The sequence below is a fragment of the Ascaphus truei genome, chromosome 5 (genome assembly GCF_040206685.1).
Source record: "Ascaphus truei isolate aAscTru1 chromosome 5, aAscTru1.hap1, whole genome shotgun sequence".
NCBI lineage: Eukaryota > Metazoa > Chordata > Amphibia > Anura > Ascaphidae > Ascaphus > Ascaphus truei.
This window is the reverse complement of record NC_134487.1, coordinates 273,953,993-273,976,929: the sequence shown is the minus strand read 5'-3', so window position 1 is coordinate 273,976,929 and position 22,937 is coordinate 273,953,993. Positions and strand designations below refer to the sequence as shown.

At 44.2% G+C, this 22,937-nt stretch overlaps 2 protein-coding genes across 9 annotated transcripts in view; one reads left to right on the top strand and one right to left on the bottom strand.

Moving 5' to 3' along the window:
* TNIP1 (TNFAIP3 interacting protein 1) overlaps nt 1-12,162 on the top strand; it is a 99,421-nt gene extending 87,259 nt beyond the window's left edge. For 5 of the 8 annotated variants that reach the window (XM_075602111.1, XM_075602113.1, XM_075602110.1 and 2 more), the window contains 7 exons: nt 1,415-1,543; nt 2,306-2,434; nt 5,857-5,982; nt 6,650-6,715; nt 9,621-9,800; nt 9,896-9,986; nt 10,547-12,162. In XM_075602111.1, coding sequence (XP_075458226.1) covers nt 1,415-1,543; nt 2,306-2,434; nt 5,857-5,982; nt 6,650-6,715; nt 9,621-9,800; nt 9,896-9,986; nt 10,547-10,590 — 765 coding nt within the window. In that variant the 3' untranslated portion in view covers nt 10,591-12,162. The remainder of the gene's footprint in view (nt 1-1,414; nt 1,544-2,305; nt 2,435-5,856; nt 5,983-6,649; nt 6,716-9,620; nt 9,801-9,895; nt 9,987-10,546) is intronic. The other 3 variants (XM_075602112.1, XM_075602114.1, XM_075602115.1) reach the window with 3 other exon arrangements.
* Nucleotides 12,163-12,881: 719 nt separating this feature from the next.
* Nucleotides 12,882-21,305, bottom strand: GPX3 (glutathione peroxidase 3). Its single transcript, XM_075602116.1, has 5 exons — nt 21,106-21,305; nt 17,022-17,175; nt 14,482-14,599; nt 14,179-14,278; nt 12,882-13,435 (listed from the first exon to the last, which is right to left on the bottom strand). Exons 1-5 carry the CDS (start codon nt 21,190-21,192, stop codon nt 13,193-13,195), a joined length of 702 nt encoding a protein of 233 aa, XP_075458231.1. The 5' UTR covers nt 21,193-21,305; the 3' UTR covers nt 12,882-13,192.
* Nucleotides 21,306-22,937: the final 1,632 nt, after the last annotated feature.

Below are 22,937 nucleotides of genomic sequence, written 5' to 3'. Positions count from 1 at the left end.
GGTGAGTGAGCGGCCGGACGGGTGAGGGAGCGGCCTTCACCTCCCCTCACCCACCCCTCACCCACCCCTCACCTCCCTCCACCCCCCCTCCACCTCCCCTTCACCCCCCCTTCACCTCTCCTCCACCCCCCCCCCCTTCACCTCCCCTCCACCCCCCCCTTCACCTCCCCTCCACCTCCCCCCCTTCGCACCACCTCCCCCCCCTTCGCACCACCTCCCCCCCCTTCCCACCACCTCCCCCCCTTCCCACCACCTCCCCCCCTTCCCACCACCTCCCCCCCTTCCCACCACCCCCCCCCCCCCCTTCCCACCACCTCCCCCCCACCCCCCCTTCCCACCACCTCCCACCACTTCCCCCCTCCTCCCCACCACCTCCCCCCCTTCCCCCCTCCTCCCCACCACCTCCCCCCCTTCCCCCCTCCTCCCCACCACCTCCCACCACCTCCCCCCCCCTTCCCACCACCTCCCCCCCTTCACACCACCTCCCCACCACCTCCCCCCCCTTCCCACCACCTCCCCCCTTTCCCCCCCTCCCCACCACCTCCCCCCCTTCCCACCTCCTCCCCCCCTCCCCTTCCCCCCTCCTCCCCACCACACACGTGTATACACACAATATATACATACACACAATGTATACATACACACATGTATACATACACACACATGTATACACACACACATGTATACACACACATGTATACACACACACACATGTATACACACACACACACACACACACATACAATGTATACACACAAACATGTATACACACACACTATCCCCAGCACCACCACATCAGCACACCGGTATCCCATGCCCCCCCAGCACACTGGCATTCTCGGCTCCCCGCCATTCCCAGCCCCCATCAACACCATCAGCACCCACACATCGCCACCTTTGCACCTCCCCCATCGGCACACCCACATCCGCACCCCCACATCAGCACCAAACCCTCCCAAATCAGCACACCAATACAATCACCATCAGTACAGCCACAGCAGCATTACCACCGCACATGGGCCGCGTGGACCACTCCCCACCCAAATGCCACACCCACACCACAAACATCCCGGGCAACGCCGGGGCTCTCAGCTAGTTAACATTATTAAGCATGTTTTAGTAATGTCAAAGACAGTGTTTCATGTGTGAACTTCAATACTCAGGGGGAGCATTGTTTTACCCCACTCACAACTGATCTCCGTCCCAGACAGGCCTACATATCTAATGAGCTGATACTCCTTCCCTTCCAGAATGAGTCCGAGATTAGATGGTGTTGTAGCACTTTTATGTCTGAGGGTGTGTGAGGGAGAGGGGGGAGGGGGCAATGACCGTACATTGCAGCTCTCAAAGGAGGTTGCCAGTATTATGCGGTGATGGGGAGACAAACGATTGTCCCCTCTTCCATACTCCCCAGTCACAAATTCAGAAGCTGGAGTCTGAGATGAGGGAACTGAAACAGAAGAGCAAGTTTGTACAGGATCAGCTGGGCTCCATCAGCAAACAACGGGAATACCAGGAGCGCGAGATCAGCCGGCTTAATAAGGTAACTGCGCTGGGCTGCAAAAGCTCCTCCATATTCTGTAAGAGGTGGCTCCCCACAAGGGTATCCTGAAGGTCGTGAGCTCTCATTGCCTAATATGTTTGTGTTTATTTGTTCTTATTTGGTATGTCATTCCGTTCCCCCTTGTAGCGTGCTGCAGAATTAAATGGCGCTTTATAAATTATCAATGATGATGATAATAACAATTGGACATCTATCATAGACATTTGCCCTGTGCTCTGCATCCTTTCATTCTGTCATATACAAGGATCATGTATCATGTTTTTTTTGTTTTTTTTCATTGAAATTTTTTGTTTATTACCGGGATGAGAAGCACTTCAGTCCCTGGGGCTGAACCGTGTTAATTTCAGCTCCGCTGGTTCCCGAGACACTTACCAGTAAAAGTAGCACCAGTACTTCCTGATATTTAAATTCCTCACGTCACATGGGCCAACAGGAAGAGTTAAACCATTGTTTCCCCTGGAGGGAACAGGAACACACGACTTGTACTTTTTCTCCGGGGGATCCCCTAGTTCCCGGCATCTTGGTTAAAATAAATATAAGGGGAACTATAAAAGATCCAGATTTTGAGTGAACCTTAGAAATGATGGGGTTGTTGTAAAGTGACCGTGTTTTGGTAAATATCGTTTTTCTCCATCTGTTGAATATTACAGCTTTGATTTACAATCATTTAAAAGGCCGGCAACAACCCAAACCATCCCCCAAAACGTATTAGCCAATCTTGCTTTCCTGGTATCTTTGCAGGCCCTTGAAGAAGCTCTGAAGATGCAGGGTGCAGCCCCTCGGTCTCCGTCATTCACTACTTCGGCAGAGGACACGGGAAGCTCCCGGCACCAGGAACTTATGACTCAGAATGACATCCTCAAACAGCAGGTACCCGGGTCTTCCCACTGAGTGGACACAGTGCAGCGAAAATGCTTCTTCCCTTCCATCTCCCAAACTGAGATTATTATTATACAGTGCATAATGAAATACAAATATTTAGATGGTTTAGAAGAATGTGACACCTAGAATGGTTAAAGATGCAAACCCTTAGTTTTATGATATACATTTTTTTTTTTAAAGTATATAAAACAATGTAATTAGCTTCCTACGTTGAAGTAGTGTTCAAAGGAAACGTTTGCTCTTTTTGAACATTAAGAAGTTTGGGGATTTCCTGGTGAAAACAGCCCAAAGAGACGCTTCGGACAATATAGAGTAAGAGCGATTTTCTTTCCATTTGAGCCCCTGGATGGAGGAGTAGTTGCCAATCAAGTGCTTCCTCTAACCTCAGTCCAGAAAAGGGGGACAGAGGAGACTGGGGAGCCTTAGCTGTGCAAGTTGTTGATGAACACACAGTGACATCATACAAAAGGGAAAAGCCAGAGTCACCTGCCCTGTCTCATCTCACCCTGTTTACAGACTGATTAACAAATAATTAAAATCCCACCAACAGTATGTGCTCAACGATTATTGCGTGTGGGCCTCCGTGCCTGCGGCGTCCAGCCGGGTGGCGGGGACCATGGGCCCAGCTGGTGAGGCAGAGAGAGGCCAGGCAGCCAAGTTACGCCCAACTTCTAGTGTAGGCCAGACGGAGCCACCAGGCCCGGGACGGTTGCCCGGGTTTCCCCCCACCCCCATCAACGTTTCGGTTCTGTTACAGGACTTTCCTCCTTTGCTGTAATAGGACCGACACGTGGATGTACTAAATAAATAAATCACTCTGTTTTTACCAAAGTTCCAGGTGTTCTGCATTATTTGCTTTTGTGACATGCTTTGTAGCTGTGTTTGCTGTGGGGGTTTTTGTTTTTTTAAACACAATCTAAACACTAATTTGCATAGTGACAATCACCACTCCACAAATATGGAACATGTTTTCATGCTAGCGTTGGGTTTGTTCTGCGTCTACGGCTTTGATAAAAAATAGATGGTACGAGCTGTCACAAATCAGAAAAAAAAATCAGACTCCTTGGAAATGAATGGTGGCCTGTGGTTACAGACCACATAGGATACGTGATGTTGCAGTGCCACATTTTACACCTGTTTTTTTCTCAGCTGTCGTGCATTAAAATCCCTCCTAGCTGTTTCCAAGTGCTGTTTTGTTTTCTGCATCTGCAAAAAGTAAAGAATATTCTCGCACGTTTGGCACAGGATCGGAAGTGGCTGATTGTATACAAACGAGCAAGAGAAGGATTTGTTTATCAGCTTCCGAACAACTTAAGTGCAGATAACAATGTATTTTCTTTATTTCATGTGACTTCTTCCTTTCATGTGATTCCCGTGCAATTGTGTCGAGTGTTGTTCAATTTCGACGTTTAATATGACTTCAGTTCCTAGAGGTGAACCTTTAAACTATAGATATTGGTCCCGAGAGAGATAAGCACGGCTTGTCAGAGGCTCGTACTGTTAGTCACTTTAATGTGTTGTAGTCATTTGACAAAGTCCAGTCCGATCTTGTTATCTAGACAGGGGCCTTGAGGTCATTCTCATTTTGTGGTACATAGGTGATCGGATGTCTTGGCACTAAAGAAGATGCAAATGACTATATTGAGATCGGTTGAAGCACTTTCTGTGGTAGCGCAGTGATATTACTGTACCTTTATCGCAAAAACACAAAGGAATATGTTTGATTTCATTTCGTCGCTGGTGAAGATCTGTCTGGACGTTCCTGGATCCAGCCATGTTTATTGCTGTTCTATGGTTGGTATATTGAAGGGAATGGCCTCTTAAAGACAGACAAGATGACACAACAAATGCAATATTTGGTCTACTGCCGTTTTGATTTTGCACAATGATTTATGGCAAAATGTATTGTCCGCAAGTCATATATGGTGGCTTTGTCCTAACCAAGTATTTGGTGCTGTTGGCGAACTTTGGACTTCATTATCTAGAAGCTCCACATTCAGTTTACTTATTTTGCATAAAGGCTACAAGTAAAGCACATTATGAAAGAAGACGTGACCCAATGATTACAGAAGGTGTCTATAGAATGGGAGAACCTGATACTCATGGCCAGTTCCATGTGACGTGGCAAGTTACAATGGGCCATGTTTACTAAGCCGTGCCATGCTATGAGGTGAATTTTGACCCTGCAGCCCGTTCGCTAAAATGGGCGAGAAGATCGCTTCTAGCGTCTGAAAGTATCTTTTGGCATGGCACTGCTTAGTAAATATGGGCCTTCAGGAGAGGAGGAGCGGCTCAGTGAGTAAAAGACACTTACTGGTACGGAGTTTGGAGCAGGGGAACCTGGTTCAATTCCCGGTGCCGGCTCCTTGTGACCTTGGGCAAGTCACTTTATCTCCCTGTGCCTCAGGCACCAAAAACATAGATTGTAAGCTCTACGGGGCAGGGACCTGTGCCTGCAAAAAGCTTCTGTAAAGCGCTGCGTAAAACTAGCAGCTGTACAAGAACATGCTATTATTATTATTATTTTGTGCTTTAATCACAAAATCCAGGTAGCCATATTGATCTGGAACAATATAGATTTATTGTAGGTTGTGATCACTCTTAGGAGAGTTCTTTACAGGTGGGATTATAGTGTACAGAGCTGTAAAAAAAACTCACAAGTCTCTTCCTCAAGTGTATGCTTGAAAGGTATTACAACCGACAACAAATTTGCTTAAAACCCAACCCATGTGAGGACCCCTGGGATTGTTTGCTCTTGTAAGTTCTATGCATGGACGCGAAGGACAATTGGAAGCATATCGTCATTGGCCACAGAGAATTTCATCTAAAAAAGACATTCAACATTCTGATGTATCCTGTATCACAGGGGTGGCCAACACTTGTCCTCCAAGGGTCACAAACAGGTCAGGTTTTCTACATCGGCCAATATCTGGTGACATGCCCTTCAGCAGGTGGTCCCCGGAGCTGAAATGAATGGGGTTTCGCTCCGGAGAAATCCCCTGCTTCAAAACTATGTTAAAATAAAAGGATTTTAAATCGCTTGCTTGGATTGCTCCTTTAATGGTACTGGTGAAGCCATACTTAATATATCGCTGCAATAGCCCAAATTTATACCTGATAGAAGTGACGCAATATCAGTACTTTTACTTAGACAGTAGTTTCAATTGTATATTGACACCCTATGAATAGAATAAAGATCAAACTGCTTTGATGGCCAGTGTCTCCCAAATGCAATCAATCCAATCCCAAGTACCTACATCGGTGTGGGATCGTCCCTTACCATGCACAGCACCGTAGCAGCGCTGTGTTTCCCCTAATCTTCCACGTACACCACGTAGAGAGAATATGGCCAGCACACTCTTCTGATAGGCGTTCTCTCTTCTTTCCCTATGTGCCGTGTCTGCTTTCAGGTACAGATCTTTGAAGAGGACTTCCAGAAGGAACGGAGAGACAGAGAGCGAATGAACGAGGAGAAGGAGGAGCTGAAGAAACAGACCACGCAGCTTCAGGTCCAGCTGAGTCAGATCAACACACAGGTAAAATGATGCCACTGCTGCTCCTCATCTTCTAGGTACTTCTCAGCCCACCCCCCTGCAGTAAATGTTGGGTATCCTCCCACAGCCACCATATCTCCCAACCTCCTCCTGGGTTTCTGGTCTGTGCACAGGTAGAGTAAGATCTCTTCAGGTCATATTGGAGACTAAATGAGCCTTAAAGTAACCAAAAATCTACATGCTTCCAAAAGCATGAGCTCTACCGCTTTGCATTTCGTACCACCCAAAATGTGTCGGGCAGCTTGGCCAGTCATTCTACCTCAGAATAAGAGTGCTGGTGGAGAGGGACCAGTTACTTCATTAAACCTATCCATAGCCTTTCTTCTTATTCTTCCACTCCTAAAAAGCAATGCCATGGTGCTTTCAGCATTTGTTATTTAATGTGAAAAACAGAGAATGTGGGACTAACCCAAGGCATTGGCAAGCATAAAACGCAAGGGTGGTCAATTCCCGTCTTCATGGGCGCCCACCGGGCCAGGTGTTGGGGATGAGCCACCTGTGCTGAAGCAGGGATATCCCTAATGCCCGGCCTGGTGGTGGCCCTTGAGGACTGGGTTTGATCCACCCCTGATATAACGGCTGTATTTTTGTCCATTTGAGCCATTACCATGGCCCCCTTGGTCTTATTCTCCCATATTTCTCTTTACAGCTGCATTCTTGCCAGGAAGATTTGCAAAGGGAGAAGGAACATACTCGTGAAGCACTGAGGCAGCAGGTAACACCCGTGTGTGACGTGGTATATGTGCCAGCTCTGTTGGTTTGCCAAAAAAGCCCCATTTAGAAAACTGCTTAACAATGCAATTGTCTTCCTTAAGCAATTGTTATGAGACTTTAAATAAACATTTGGCTGTTTTGGTTTCTTTTGAAATGAAGAATTTTCTTTTAATCAGGGACTTCTGAGTGGGGGAGGCGGGGACAGGCTAGTCAATAAAGATTACGTGGGAGAAGACCGGAAATTTACCTGTGCCAACATACAGTATGTTCTGCACATTGTGATATCACACACACAGGAGAATAGCCAGAGGAAACCAACCCCCCTCTCATGTCTCATCTTAAAAAAGAAAAAATACTTTATGGGATCTGATTTTTGCAGATATTTAATAATCTAGATTTAACCCCTTGGATCACTGCCACTGGGTTCATTGGGTCCTGCACCTTTTAAGGGGGAATCCAGATAAAGAGGTCACATTGCTGTGGGCAGGGAGTATCAATTATCAGTACTAATTAACCAGTGGTGTGTCCTTTCGCAAGTCACAACACCTTGGTTGATCCCCTGCAAAGCTTTGTATTACTGTCCTCTCTGATTGTGAAGGGGTTAATTCATCATGCTTCATGCATTCGTCTGCGTGTATCCCCTCCAGCAATGCAGCGTTTATGAATGTATCTGCTTCGCTGCTAGGGGGGCGAGCCATGCCTTCCGCTACAATGTCTGGCAAGCAGTAGCAAAGGGGTTAACCTTTTGCATTCCCTTTTGTACGCATGACGAAGCCAAGGGGTGTTGAGCGCAGCGTCTTCTCTTTTACTTGCCCATATATTTAGGGTCAGAATATTGTATATATGCACTATAATACAGTGTATGTATGTATGTAGTGGGTTTGTTTTGTTGGTAAAAGGAGAAAAGTGTAATGTTTTCCCATTTCTTGCATCACTTTCCCAATTTCAGTGTCGTCTTTCTCACACACATCTGTCTCTTATTTTAACACTCTGGGCTCGGAGCAGTGTTTTTCGCCGGGGTTCCGTGGGCCTCCCTAAATAGTTCCCTGCAATTTTCAGGTCATTTGAAAATTGTACCAAATACAGAAGAATTTACAATGCATCTGATCTCAGACGCGCTGTTAGAGAGGGTTGGGGTTCCTTACAATGCATCTGATCTCAGACGCGCTGTTAGAGAGGGTTGGGGTTCCTTATAATGCATCTGATCTCAGACGCGCTGTTAGAGAGGGTTGGGGTTCCGCAGAATTTCATAATTTATAGGTTTCTTTATCCAAAAAAAAGGTTGAGATAACCACTGGCTTAGAAGAACATTTTCGCCACCCAATTCAAATGTCGGCTTTTAGTCTCATTTATAGTGCTACACATTATATTATGATAATGCAAAAAGAGCCCCCCCCCCCAAAAAAGTAACTTTTGTCCTTTTTCTCTAGGTTGTCAGGATCAGCTGTAGAGAGTAATTTAGTACCATCAGTGATGACTGCATCGTGTTACTATGCATCAGCGTTTTATTGATTCACAATCTATGCATTATGATGAGTCACAAATCTTGCGTCATGGCAGGGTAGCATTAACAGGGATTGAGGAAATTGCAGCATATCCTAATGGAATTACATTTCAAATGATGAGCAATTGATTTATTTAAAACAAAATAAACCTTTCATTCTTCTTCAATGAAGTCCTAGTAGCTGTATTGGTCTTGGGTAGGCTTGGCACAGGCTGTGATGCCTTTCTAGTAAACCAGTTCTTCATACATGAAAGAGATTTGGAAACCTCACAAGTCTCTTTTTATGATACAAATATACTTGATGAAGAAACCTACTGTATGAGATTTTAAAAGCACTGTATACATTATTGCATTTTGTTGGTCCCTCAAAAGGTGTCACAAACCGCAACAAATATACAATTTTGCTATTAGAGAATTTCATAACAATTTAGCTTTCTTCGTGTTTACATATCGCTCATGGAGTGGTTGGTTGTCATGTAATGCAGCGGTGCGCAAAGTGGGGGGCGCGGGATGTTTTGGGAGGGGCGCTTGCAGAGGCCCCACACTCTTCCCCGAGGCATTAAAAAGAAATGCCGGGGGATCATGTGAGGCCTCTGCAACAAACTTACCGGGGTTCAGACGCGTTGGTGTGATGCGTCGACGTGGCAACGCGGCATCAAATGACGCTGCGGTGTTATGCGGAGTGACATCACTCGGCTGTCGCCATGGTAACGGGGTCACGTGACCCCGCGGCGTCATTAGACGCTACCGAGCAAGGTGAGGGGGGCGCAGCTCCACAAGTTTGTGCTCCCCTGATTTAATGTAGCTTATATGGGACACTTTAGTTTTCAATTCACTTCATCCTCTCAAAGTTGTATTTCTCATCTATGTTTGGGAGGTAGATCAGAAAATGAAGTTATATTATGCATTTGTATTTTTCTGTTTTCTTTTGTATCAACCTTTACCATCTACTGGCAGCACTGCTGCACGACCGAGCTGTAGCTCTGTGGACACTTGGACTGGGCTTTGCTGTGTGTGGAGCTTTAGTTCAAGAAGAATGCCTTTGTAGCAGGGTAGCCAACAAACTGTTAACTCCTACCTAGTCAGGAGCACTAACTAGCCACCTGGGCTGGGTCCTTTAAAAACAGGCAATCTGCAGTGCAGCCTGCTGCTGGTGTTCTGAACTGCTGAACTTTGACTAAGGTCTGTTCCCCTGTTGCACTTTATCCTTTGAACTGCTTAACTTTGGCTGAGGAAAAGCTGTGGTTTATTTGTTGCTGAACTTTGGCTAAATAAAAGCCTTTGTTTGTTTATTTCACCAAACACAAGTCTCCTGTCATTACTTCTGCTGGTGTCTCCCATAGCCCTTCATTGCAATATTTTAAGTCAAGGCTCTTTTGCTCCCCTTTTCTCTGCCTGGCAGGCTTTAGGAGAACGGTACGTTCTTGATCCCCACTTGGGACCTCTCTGTCCTCCATACCAGTATCCCTACAGTCCACCTGGCGTAATGTATCCTGGATTTGAGGATTGGCCGATCCGTTACCCGCCTGCAGCTGTACCCCCTGAACACACTCAGATACAGGATTTGCCAAATATTCCTCCAGTGAGTTCTACTTTCTTCCTGGTCTCTCCTTTCTAAACCTGCGAGTGAAAATAAACCTGGCCCTCACTGTTTCTTTTCTTCCTTTTTCTTTACAGCCTGCATATCAGTGGCGAGTCCCAAATGTCCATTCCAGGACCCAGAATCCCAAAGGAGGTGAGATGCTAAGACCCAAGAAGAAGGAAACAGGTTACTGACCTCATATACATTGCTAGGTTTTGTTTAATGGCCCCAATCTAAATAGCCACCTAAACAATTAGGATACTGTGATTGAAAACCCATGACATTAAAGCATCATAAGGTAGAAAATGAAGGAGGGCAACAGTCCCTACTGGAATATTTACTTCCTCCGGAAAAAGGGGCCATATTTATTAAACAGTGCCAAGGCAGCTTATGGTCTATTCATTTAAGGTCCTATGACTTGGCACAGCTTAGTTTAAATATGGACCAAAGTCTTAAGACTCTATTGGCCATACTTATTTCCCCTCTCGCTCAGTTAACTGCAGAGGGTTATGCTAACAAGAAAGACATCCCACTCAAGATTTTAATACATGGGTTGCGTTCGACTGTATTTGACTAGTGCTCCTATCTAAAAACAAAAGTCAGAAGAAGAACGTGAGAGTTATATATAAGGATAAACAGTGGTTGGCTAATTCGCTTGAGTAGTTCTGCAGTCACGACCAGTAGCCCAGAGCCCTTTTACAGTTACATTTTTGCTAATTATTTACAACTGTGTTAATTTATTTTAGATGTCCCTGGCAGTGGGACACCAAACCCACAGAGGCCGACTTGAGCAAGTGCTATGAAGGTGACCTCTTTCTCTGTAGTTTATGTGCATTTGTATGTGCACTTATATTTGTGTGTAACCATTGCATATAACCTTGTATCACGGTTCTGAACCAAAGCGGTCTGAATTGTTTCCAACCTGACTCCGTTACTTTCTGTGTGATGAGAGGAAATCTGTCGGTTCCCACCTGAGCGTGGGGCAGGAGAACATTGGAACGGATTATTCCGGTGCTTGACGATGTATTGAGTTTGTGTTCAGATGGGATGCTCACATAAGGATATGATAGCATGTTTTGGTGGTTAAGGGCTAATGTGTAACTTTTGGGATGGAATCACATGCTCAGTTTGGGATGGTATTCCACTTGACTCCAGATCAACAAAACAGGTCCATATTTTTCAATTGGGGTATGAGAGTTAAATATGTGACCTGGCTGAACTTGATCAGGTGGCTACAGAGTGCAGAGAGTACGTTGGAGGTGGCTTCTGTTTAGATTCTCATTCTGTGAACCATATTTTTTTTATTGAGTATGAACTAAAACAACAGGTGTGATAACCTACATAAATATGCTATATATTAACATCTTGCCTTTTAGTGACAAGGAAAATAAAACGAAGTATGTGCACTCTAGTCACACTTACTGTAAACAGAAAACTTTTTTTTGTGTACATGCATAAGGTGTTTTAGTTTTATTATGATCTTCATCAAGATTTTTGCTTTGATTGCCTGAAATGTAAGTGTCCCGTGGTTAACGTGTCCAGTGCTGCATAAGTAGCATCTTGTAAATGGTATATGTGAGGTGTTTTTTTTATTTGCCTCTTGCAAATTTTGCATGTTAAAATAAGAAAGTGGCACCCACTTTTACTGAGAATTGTTAAGATTTTCTATGTTTTTATGTGCTTATTGACATCCTGTACATTGTGACACGGTAAACATTCGAGACTTTGCTCTTCGTTGCTCTTCATTGCTCCCAACTAACACACGTCCAAGCTTTACAGACACAGTAATGAAGTAACATTAGTAACAGCAGATTAAAACTGCACGTTAGGAATAAAGGGGCAGCAGAACTCCCCTGGAGGTGGGAACCAGCAGTAGGTGCATGTCGACGGATTTTTGCCATTTGTCCTTATGGAATAGTAGTGAAGAGTGACACTGTCTTTATGTCAGAGTTACAGGGTAGTACAGACATAAGTGAAACAAATAGACCAATGGTCTTTCAAGTCTGCCTCTCACTGCAGTGACAGACAAAAAACACAACCTATGACCTGTTGAATTTGACTCAACCACTACAAGGTGACAGAGACAGAAAGAGCCAGTGGTGTATCAAGTCTTACTTGCAAACTGAATGGTGACAATGAAGACATTGAATGGTCCGTGATTCCCTTCCGTCACTTTACTATATAGTAAGGTTTATTATATGTATGAGACAACATGATGTGCTTTCTGGCTAACTTTGTCAGATGCATCCATTTACCTCTGAAAGCCTCCTAGGCCTGTTTACTACAAAATGTCACTGTCATGAACCTCTTCTTGAAGGTTTAACTTTACATTCTGTATATTTTAATAAAGGAATTAACATGATCCAGCCTGGCCTGTTGATATGATCCATGGTGTGACCTTGTGTTTATATGGAGATTAAACAGGAAGAAAAAAGTTAACGAAGCTTTATTTAGAGGCAGCAGTCGGCATTAAAGTATCTTGCTAGTTTTCTTTAGCTGCTCGGAGAATAGCATGCACAAAAAGCTTGTTTTGGGAGGTGGGTAACCTATACCTTAAAGGTGCACTTCAGGCGACACTATGCTATTGTGTTTTTTTAGATTGGTTTGAAGCAGGGTGTCTCTGGAGCTGAACAGTGTTGATTTCTGCTCCGGGAACCCCCTGCTTCCAGCGATACTTTCCTCCCTAGGTGCTGCGCTATCTCTGTGCACTTTTAAAGCTCCCATGTCGCGTGGGCCAATAGGAAGACACCAGGGATGACAAGGCGGCTTCGTATTGGCTTGCAGGACGCCGGACCTTTAAACCACCATATTGTGAACCCAACCAGGTCTCCTATTGGCAGCACCAATGGAGGTAATCATCTCAGGAAGCACGGGTCCCTGAGTTGAAATAAACGTGGTTCAGCTCCACAGACCTGCTTCAATTATGTAAATAGTTGCATTTTATTTCTATTGCATTCTTATTCCTCAACATGGCAATGAAGAGGCATTATCCCTCACCCGTCTTTATCATTCTGGTGTCATACTGTGCTTCTTCGTCCACCACCTCCATTATTAGTCAATACTTGCAAGGGTCAGAGAGGCTGATTATAAACAGACATTGCTTTATTGAGGATTGGCACCGACTAGGTTCCATTCTACAGCCCGAGTAGCAAGCAGGAGACTTGTGGCAAATTGAGCCCATCCCAGAGAGGCACAGCAGTCTGAATGCACTAAAGAGCAGCTGCACCCCTGTGCTGGATTCCAGACAGGTCCCACACCCATGTGCTTTTGGACTTGCCCTTCATACAGATGGGATCTAGTTTACCTCGGGTCTCCCACTGAGCACTCAAAGACACAGCACAGACAGATACAAGCTGGGATGGGAGCTGCTGGCCCACGAATATAGCAAACTCCTACTTCTGCTCCATCTCTAGCAGGAGGATTCTTTGGGAATCCTGCTGTGATCTTATGAACGAGACAAGGTCTCTCCTCACTTCAGACACAGGTGTACGGGGGTGCCAGCGTTTCACAGGTCGTCCATCTGGTCCCACAAGGAACTTCTCAAAGTTCCACTTGATGTCATTGACCTTGATGGGGTCCCAAAAGAGCCGGTTGGTTGGATTGCCTAAACTGTTACCCACTGGGGGGCAGGCATTCTGGAAGATAATTGAAAATATGTTAGGGTTACTAATATGGAGCTCTCCATGCAAAACAACAACATGCCTCTGAAATCTCACGGCCTGGGTGTCAGTTTAATGTATTTGAACTCATTCACGTTATTGTCCTCTGACTTCAACAAAATCACACTCAATCAATTAATCAATCATTCTCAACATCATTAGTGTAATAGTTTAATAGAATCTCACTCATTCACCTATTTCTTTAAATATAGATTTTTGGTCCAGAACCCCCCGGTATTTAGAGCTTTTGTAGGCAGAAGTTCCCATCTGAACTGTCCGCGACAGATGCAAGAATGAAGTAGCGGAAATTGACGTCACTCCTATGGCATGGTAATAAACGGGGCGATGGCCCAATAAGTGTGTGTCATTCTGCTGCAGAATGTGACACAGAAAATGAACGTGGTGTATCTCTATTACATCTATGTTACAGAAATAAGATGCTTATTGCCTATTAAACCCATACTGTATCTCACACAAAAGAGTGAAAGCAACAGTTTGATTATTAAACGGATCGATGGTTCTCCAGTTTGCAAACCACTGGTCACACCCCACGTTTTATGAATGCCTAATGCACATGCAAACACAGGTGAATGTTCCTAGTTTGCATATGAATTGGATATTGATTGGTTGCCCTAAACATTTAATGTGGCTCAGTGCCCTGGGGAGGGGTGTGAGCGTAATTAAAGTAGAGATTAAACAAGTGGTGACTTTTTGCACACCTTCAGAAATGTGAATAGCTTCTGTTCTTTTTTCCCATTCACGTCCTTCTTCTCAAACAACTGGAATTTTGGGACAAAGCCTCCCCCAGGACGCACATATCTGGCAGGGTAAATAGAGAGAAGGGTTATAATGGCTTATATGTATAGCTCTAAATGTGAAAAACCTTAATACAAAGATATTTCCTATAGTTCAGAGGCAATAATGTAGCCACCTCAGTGGTGGAATCACAACAATAACAAAACATTTTGACCTTTTTTTAGTACTAATGATTACAACCAATGGCTATTCAATGTCCCACTCACTTCAATCCCAAAAGGATTTCTTCATTGTTTCCAGGTTCTTGCTGTCCAAACTGGTTACAAGGGAATCCCATGATGGTGAGCCCATGGGAACCTAGTTCTTCTTGTAGTGCATTCAGTTCTACAGGAGGGGTAGAGTATGTTAAATTAATAAGGGGGGGTTTTGTTCACATAAAAATAACTGTATTCAAATGTTAAGGATCTTCAAGAGGGTTTGCTGTAATCCAGAGCTTTATTTATCATTCACATTTGTGAGTAACTACAATCATACCCCGATTTAAGGACACTCACTTTAAGTACACTCGCGAGTAATGACATATCGCCGAATAGGCAAACGGCAGCTCGCGCATGCGCCTGTCAGCACGTCCTGAACAGCAATACCGGCTCCCTACCTGTACCGAAGCTGTGCGCAAGCGGGGAAACTATAGAGCCTGCTACAAATGCGTTATTTACATCACTTATGCACGTATGTGGCGATTGCAGTACAGTACATGCATCGATAAGTGGAAAAAAGGAAGTGTTTCAATTTAAGTACATTTTCGCTTTACATACATGCTCTGGACCCATTGCGTACGTTAATGCGGGGTATGCCTGTATGTACTTCATTGTGTAGTTTTTTTCCACTTAGAATCTGCATTCTATGTACTTTGTGTTCTATGTACATTCTGGTGACAGGGGCTAATTAAAGTAAAATACAATATTTAAGAAGATCATATTCCAAAACTCCTATCCATGCAACCTTCACCTCATTATTCTTAGAGACAATAGATGCTATATCAGTGGGCCATTTCTCTTATATTACTATTTCTCTGTTTCTGGTACAATAATGGCCTGAAATTTTTCCCATGGTAGATTGGATACATGAGCACATCATTTATTTTGGCGTTCTAAGTGCTCCCTTATATTTTCAAATGATTGAAGCAAGTAAAGGCTAGTGCTTTCATAATCATAGACCCTACATCAGTGATTTTCAACTGGGGTTTTGTGGGCATCTCTAAAGGCTTCCGTGGCCAACAGGGGGAGAGCTGGGACAACTGACCCGGGAATGTGGATCCCCCACTGCGGCCCGGCCTTCACTGCAAACAACCCCCTGCCCCCACCAGAAGTTGGGTCCAATTTATGGCCACGGGATCGTCGCAACCAAGAGGGATGGGGTTCCCCAAAATTTCATGATCTAATTATAAGGTTCCTTACCTAAAAAAGGTTTAAAACCACTACCCTACATACATTATATCTGGTGCGATTTAAAATACATGCATTTATTGGACATTTTGTCTTATAACCTGTATATTTCATATATTTTTTTATTTTTTGCATCGTCAGCCAATTGTATTTTTGGATCACTCGCTGTTACTTCCCACGTCTACTGAAGCACAACCACAAAATGAATGAAAAACATGGGTCCCATCCCAACGTTTTTTTTTTTTTCCCCCGACTTGTGGGGGTTTCATTACAGCACAATAACGCTTAATATTTTTATTTCGTTGCATTGTAAGGGCTGCCAAGCTATAATGATAACACTTCTTTAAACCCAAACCACTAAGGCTGCGTCCCCTGTGCCGCGGACCGCGCTCATGCTTGCGAGTGGTGAGGTCACCAACTCTCCGAGCATGAGCGTTGGACTGTCCTGCAACTTTTCCTGTAAGCGACTGGGGGGGCGTGGCCTAAACAGTGACTGGCGCTGATTGACTGAGGTCATGTGACCCCTCAGCCCGCCTCAAAGTCAATTTAATTTGTCTCGGCAAGCACCCAGCGCCCGCAAGCATACGCGCATGCTCACGGGCGCGCCGCGTGAGCGTTGCCGGACAGACTTAAATTGATTGTGCTGACCGCGCCGAGTACCAAGGGCGGTCAGCGGCAGCGTGGAAGCAGCCTAATACAGACATCGCTATGGCTTCTGCATGGGTAATGACCGCGAAGGGCATCACTTTTATAAATGAAAGCAAAACACTGCACCACAGGTAAAGAAATCTGTTTAAGATCATATATATTCATTAAAAAGCTGGCCATGTGCCCTGGAATTTTTTTTTAGCTTTCTGGAGACTGTACAGGTACTGTACATCACTATTTTTGTATGGCATTTTGTTAATGCATATGGGATAAAATAGCTTTCTTCACCTGTATTAAGTGCTTTTTGTGTTGCTGTCCTTGAGATTCTGTGTTCTTCTACTGGTAATCCTTGGTTTTGTCCCCAAGACCAAATCTTTAACAAAAAGTGCTGGTCTGTTCCCATATGTATATATTTATAAATTAGATTAGGGAGAACTAGCGGTTTGGTTACAGGACGAAGATACAATCAGTAGTGAAATATGGCAGAGAAAGTGGTGCAATTTCTGCCTTTGGGGCATTCTTTAATAACCACCGAAACGGCTGATTACGGTGCAATTGGCTACTTTAATGCTTACTTGAATAAACCCTTTGACCTCTGATCAGAGAAACCAGCAACCAATTGCAACATAACCCTTAAAATCTCTTCCTTCTGAAGTCTCCAGTGTGTTGCATCTCTGGATACCCCACTGCTGGTATCTAACCTCCTCCCGTACCTAAGTACTGCAGGGTGAGCCCTCAGTATGTCGCCACATTCACAAACAGCATCATCTTCCCTTCGTACTGTTTGAAGTTGACAAACTGACTCCCGTCTATGGTGAGGGCCCCATAATCATAGACAGATCCATCCACGGAGCTGTAACAGTCAACCTGGGACGAGGAAAACACAGACACCAGTTATATCATTATTTTTGTGCATGCGTTCATAAAGTTGGCCATTGCCAAGGCAAGTGCAAAATGTTTGTAGCGCTTTCTGAACCAATGCGAAATGTAGCATTTATTTTTTGCTTCGTCAACATTGATCCAGACACTGAAATAGCGAAAGGTGTGCTAACAAGCGTGTCTCAGGTCTTAGAAGGTATATAAGTCCATGGGTACTGTACTAAATATGTGTTTCACCATTTAAGACTTTTTATTATTTTTTTAGCCCTATAAAGCTTGGCAAAATATCTGCCAAAATGTGCGAAAATAAAATGTGAAAAAATTCACAAACACGGTAGCGACAGGTGTGCACATCCCTACATATTAATGCACATCAGAGGATGTTTCTGATCCGGACAGCCGGAAGGGTCTGCTGAGACACACCACCTCTTGTTTATCTGCAGGGAAATTGATGTAACTGTATTTGTAACCGTGTATTATTTGTCATCATAACTCTGTGCCCAGGACATGCTTGAAAACGAGAGGTAACTCTCAATGTATTACTTCCTGGTAACACATATTATAAATAAATAAATAAGTTCCTGGTACAAGTAATCCCTGTGTAAGGATACCAGCCTTCAGCTTTAGGTAATGGTAGTTCCTTCTGCAGTGCTAATACAACACATCCACAACCCAGGACACTACCTGTATTCCTTGTGTGTTGTGTTTATGTTGTATTTTTAACCCTTTCAGCTCTCTCCCCAAGAGCAACATTTAGTGATGATTCGACTGAGCCTCTGATTGACCCACCTGTGCTGAAGCTGGGATATCCTTAAAACTTGACCTGTTGGAGGGATCTTGAGGACTGGAGTTGAGCACCTCTGGGATTCACCATAAAGCTGGAGGCTCTCACAAATACTGCTTAGATGATCCATGTAGCAATAATGATTTAGACTATTATTAGATTAGATACTACTATTATTTAGATTACATAGTACTATTACCGGAGCCCCTATGTTTCCAGAGGGGCCTGCAATGCATTTCTGCAAAGGAGTTATGTTAGCGAGTACAAGTATTTATTACAGTATTATTTGCCACTGCCCGATTCTACCAGAAGGGGGTTGGGGGCAGTTACCCATCTACTGAAGGATAAAGGGATTAATTAGGTTCTCATTAGTCTCTCGTCCTGAAGCTGAGAGCAGCCGCCACTTGTTTAAGGAATATTCAGGACAACATTTACATTTCCAACCACCTCAACAGTGTAAGGCATCGTGTATAGTACAGGCGCGCGCATGGCGTCCGAGCGATGTGCGCATTCTAGATGGAGGCCATGGGGAGGTGTGGTGGACGTGTCACCGGGCTGGTTCACAGTCATTGGCTGAACCGCTCACGTGAGGAGGCTGATACGTGAAAAAAACCAAAATTATTTGTCGGCTTGAAATTCTGCCACATGGTTGCTCTCCATCGCGCGCACTATGGCCGGCCCAATAGAGCTGCTGCATTCTGTTTGCACCGCTCATGCCATCGCACGCACTATAATCGCGGCCTAAGACCATCGGTAATAAGTTATCCCACACAGTGGATGCTTAAATTCAATGTACATTACAATTCATAGCACAATCAGTTGAGCAGCTACTGTATCAATGTTTATAAGAATGGACTAAACAATGGTTAGCAGATTTGGCTTACAATATAGAATACATACAAAGCTGGGGAAATGTTTGATTGTAATTGAACATGACCACAGACTATGGATGTGTTGTGCTTCCAGGCCCTGTACATTGCAATGATTTGTTAAGCGAGATTTATTTCTGCAGAGCTGCCATGTGATATATATAACACCACTGGTAAAGCCATCCGACGAGAGCCGGGGCCAACACTATATGAAGTGTCAGGAAGTTATGTCATTTGTGAACAAAAATGTTCTTTTTGTCCTTACACCAAGCTTTAAAAGCTGAAAAGAGGTGAGGTTTTAAAACAAGACAGATGGCTTTGGCCAAAAAAAACCATAGCTACAGGGCAGCTCCGGTGTTTGAGAAAGGTCAAGAATGAATAGGCATTCTGGTAAAACAGTCAGGAGTGTAAGATGAGAACTTCGGTAATAATACATAAGGCGGAATGCGTTAGTAGTGAGGCAAGGCACGTGAAATACAGCCCCCCTCCCCCCCCTAGTAAGAGGAGAAAGGGAGTTGTAGAGATGAGAGGAGCAGGAGATTGGAGCAGCAGGAGATGGGGCAGCTAGCAGAGGGATAGGGTGCCACGATGGAGAAGAAAATAAAATCGCATAAACGATCAAATCAAAAGGCAAATCAGGATCCGCATGAAAAGGCAAATCAGGATCAGGATCAGGTCACCTGATTGCCTTTCCAAATGAAAAGGCAATCAGGTGACTGTAAGCACACGAGTAAAACAAATAACCATAGGGGAAAATAGCACACACATCAGATACGGATGTGTGCTACATCTAACTACAGTATTAAGAGAGAGCTCCAGAGAACACTACAGCTTTTTCTAGCCGGAAAGAGGTTGCATCCAATTTTCGTGTAGACCCCACTGGCTGTGGCTGCTTGTTTTTCTATGCAGTGTTAACACAAACCACATGTTGTTTTGATCATTTTACATCCAAACACCCACTGAGAGCCAGTCCCACTTCTCGGTAGTCCCAGACAGTCAAAAAGGCACTGGAGGAGTTGTAAAAACCAGCAGATTATCTTGTAAACTGGATTTTGACATGGAGATTTCTTTACCAGGCATTTTAACACACTGTGCTGTGAAATTGTCATTGGTTTGAAATATGTTAAAGATCGCACCAGCAATTACGTTTTCAAGTCCCTTAATGCCAGCACAGAAAATTATATATTAAGGATATACACCAGGAATGTGATCTGCAGTCTATAAACCTCAATGTAATTTTCTCTGGGAAAAGGGAGATTTCAAGATAGGATAATTTGAGTTCACTAATGCTCTGGAAAGAGGGACAAAGAAATGGAATGAGATTGAACTCTCAAACGTTCATACACCTTAATTTGCCAGATTGTGTACAAAACAGAAGAGGGTGAAAATATGGTGACTCCGAGCAACTCTACAGACTACAATATGGTGATTTAGATAACAAAGCGAAGCCCTGGTTTTATATAGTATATGTCCCCTAACGTGGTTTTAGTAGAAGGGCTGGAAACCGGTGGCTTGTTAAGCCAGATCGTGGCAATATGAAGCAAAACAGTCACTTTAGACAGAAGTAAAAAAAAAAAAATGATGTGATACCCCCTCCTGGATTTCAGGGATCCTAACAACCCCCTTCTCTAAGGAAGCCTATCCCCTGACCTTTGTCTTCAAACAAATTGGACATTGACTATCAGTAGGGAAAGTGTCCCTGAACTGCTGACATCTCACGTACCCTGTTTCTTTCACTAGAGACGCCTCCTATATTATAATATCGTCTCTGTATGGCGTGCTGTTACATATTTATACTATTGCTGCAGTATATCACTGTCTCTTACTGCCCATTGTACAGCACAACAAAAATATGCAAGTGATTTGGGAAATAACAGTAAAGATGATCCTGCACAGGAAGCAAATGCCGACTGTCTCTATTACACAATTTGTTGTTACGTATTTATGCTATTGCTACTGTACGTCACTGTCCCCTTACAGAGACGTCGACCTCCAAAGGATTCAAATTGAATGAAGTTTGGGGATTATGGACCAGAAAATTACATTACAATTGTAAAATACTGATTGCGAGCAGTGAGTCTGTTGAGATCTATGAGACGCCGATGCTAAAAGTCAGTAAGACTGACTCCAAATCTGAGAATCGCAGCAGATCAGTGAGAGTTTAAATGTGTTTTTTTTATTATCCCTCATGGTGAAATGTAGAAAATAATATTAATAATAAATAAAGGTGATCACACATCCAAGGGAGGCTGACTTCTATCTTACCGACTTCTGGTCCAGATCTTTGTGTCCCTGGATCCGGGCAGCCAGGAAGCAGGGCAGAAACCACAAAATCAGAAACCGCCTCCCCATGTTGGGGGGGAGATGGTACCCCTTCGGTGCCCTTGTATGTGACAGTGGGAGGCAGCGCAGCACTCGTTATCTCGTTCCTCCCTCTCACACTCAGGAATAATCTGACACATTCCTAGACCACACAGTGAAATGCACAAGGCAGAGCCAGACCCAGCCAATCAGTGGAAAGAAGCAGCTGCAAGGCAGCTGTTAACCCTCTGGATAACAATATAAGAATCCCAGTGCTGAAACAGCAACGGATCCGCTAGATCATGGAAGAACAGGGTATCATTGCAGACCTGCATACTTGTATGGATATTTACTGGAACAGCAGAGATTAAGGCAAGGGTGCGCGCGATATTTTTGGGAGGGACGCCGCGGTAACAGAGGTCCCGCGCTCTCCCCCAAGTCATTTAAATTAAATGACTGCGCGAGGCCTCCGTAACTAACTTACCTCGGCTTCTAGCAGCAAGTCGTCATGGTAGCCCGGCGTCAAATAACGCTGCGGGGTCACATGACGTTGTGATGTCACATGATCCCGCGGCGTCATTTGACGCCAGAGGAGGGGGGGCGCGAACAGGGAAGGGGTGCAGGGAGAAAAGAGTGCGCACCCCTGGATTAAGGTGTACTGTCAGAGGCTGGAACATGTGGGGGGGGGGGAGGCAGTGCAGAGATACTATGGTGTACAGTAGCATGGCTGAAAAGACTGGGGGTGCTGCAATATTTACTAACAAACATGTACAATTAACCCCAACTTCCCCAGGATCCCTAGAAAATATTTAACGTGGCAATCCCAACCTCTATGTTCGAAACTTCAATCTTAACATATTATTAAAAGACCACATTGGTGATAAAGATCGAGGTCGATCTTTTTTCATATATTTCACTAATACACTGAAGATGTTAAGAAAACCTCAAATGGCTAAACCAAACCAAGGTTGGATCAATATCACATGAATTAAATTATCATTCACAGATTGAAATAAAACATTTTACGTGATCAGCAGAGTTTCATCTATGCAATGGATTAATTATCCTTAAACCCTGGTGTGGCTCAAGGTTTTGAATGAAGGTTTGGGAATCGCTAGACATTTTGCTGGGAATCCCATGACTCCAAAACAGCCCATTGCCCTTTTAACTGCGGAACTCGCTCAAACTCAGTATACGCCAAGCAACTTCTCTCCCCACCTTTAGGTCAAACCTCAACACTCACCTCTCAAATGAAGAATTTCAATAGCCTAGACTTATGGTTACTCTCCCACACCCACAGTCGCTCCTACCAACCATCATGGCCAAGCACTGCCATCCACTACACTTATACCCTCACCTGCTGTCTCTGTAAGTCTACCAACATGCTATTTAGATTGTAAGCTCTTCAGGGGGGGGGGGGGATTTTCTTTCCTATTGTCTGATATTGTTTGTTGCACTTAATTCTAATATAATTTCCTGTATTGCATTGTCTCTTTTGTAAAGAGCTGAGTACACTGTGGGCGCTATATAAATAAAGCTATACATACATTGCAATTGGATACTATCACAGTGGCAACGAAAATGTTAACTGCATCATGTAATGTCAAACTCAGTAACTTGTTTGAAAGCAGAAGTATGAGTAAGCGGTGTGTGTGCCGGAGATAACACAGTTCACTGGGGGCAAGCCAGGAAGATACCGCAGTCAATCAGGTCATCAGAAGAGAACATAAAGGATTGTTTTCAACAAGTAGGTGATCAAATAGAGAACAATGAAGTATGCAGTCCCAGTTAGCCAT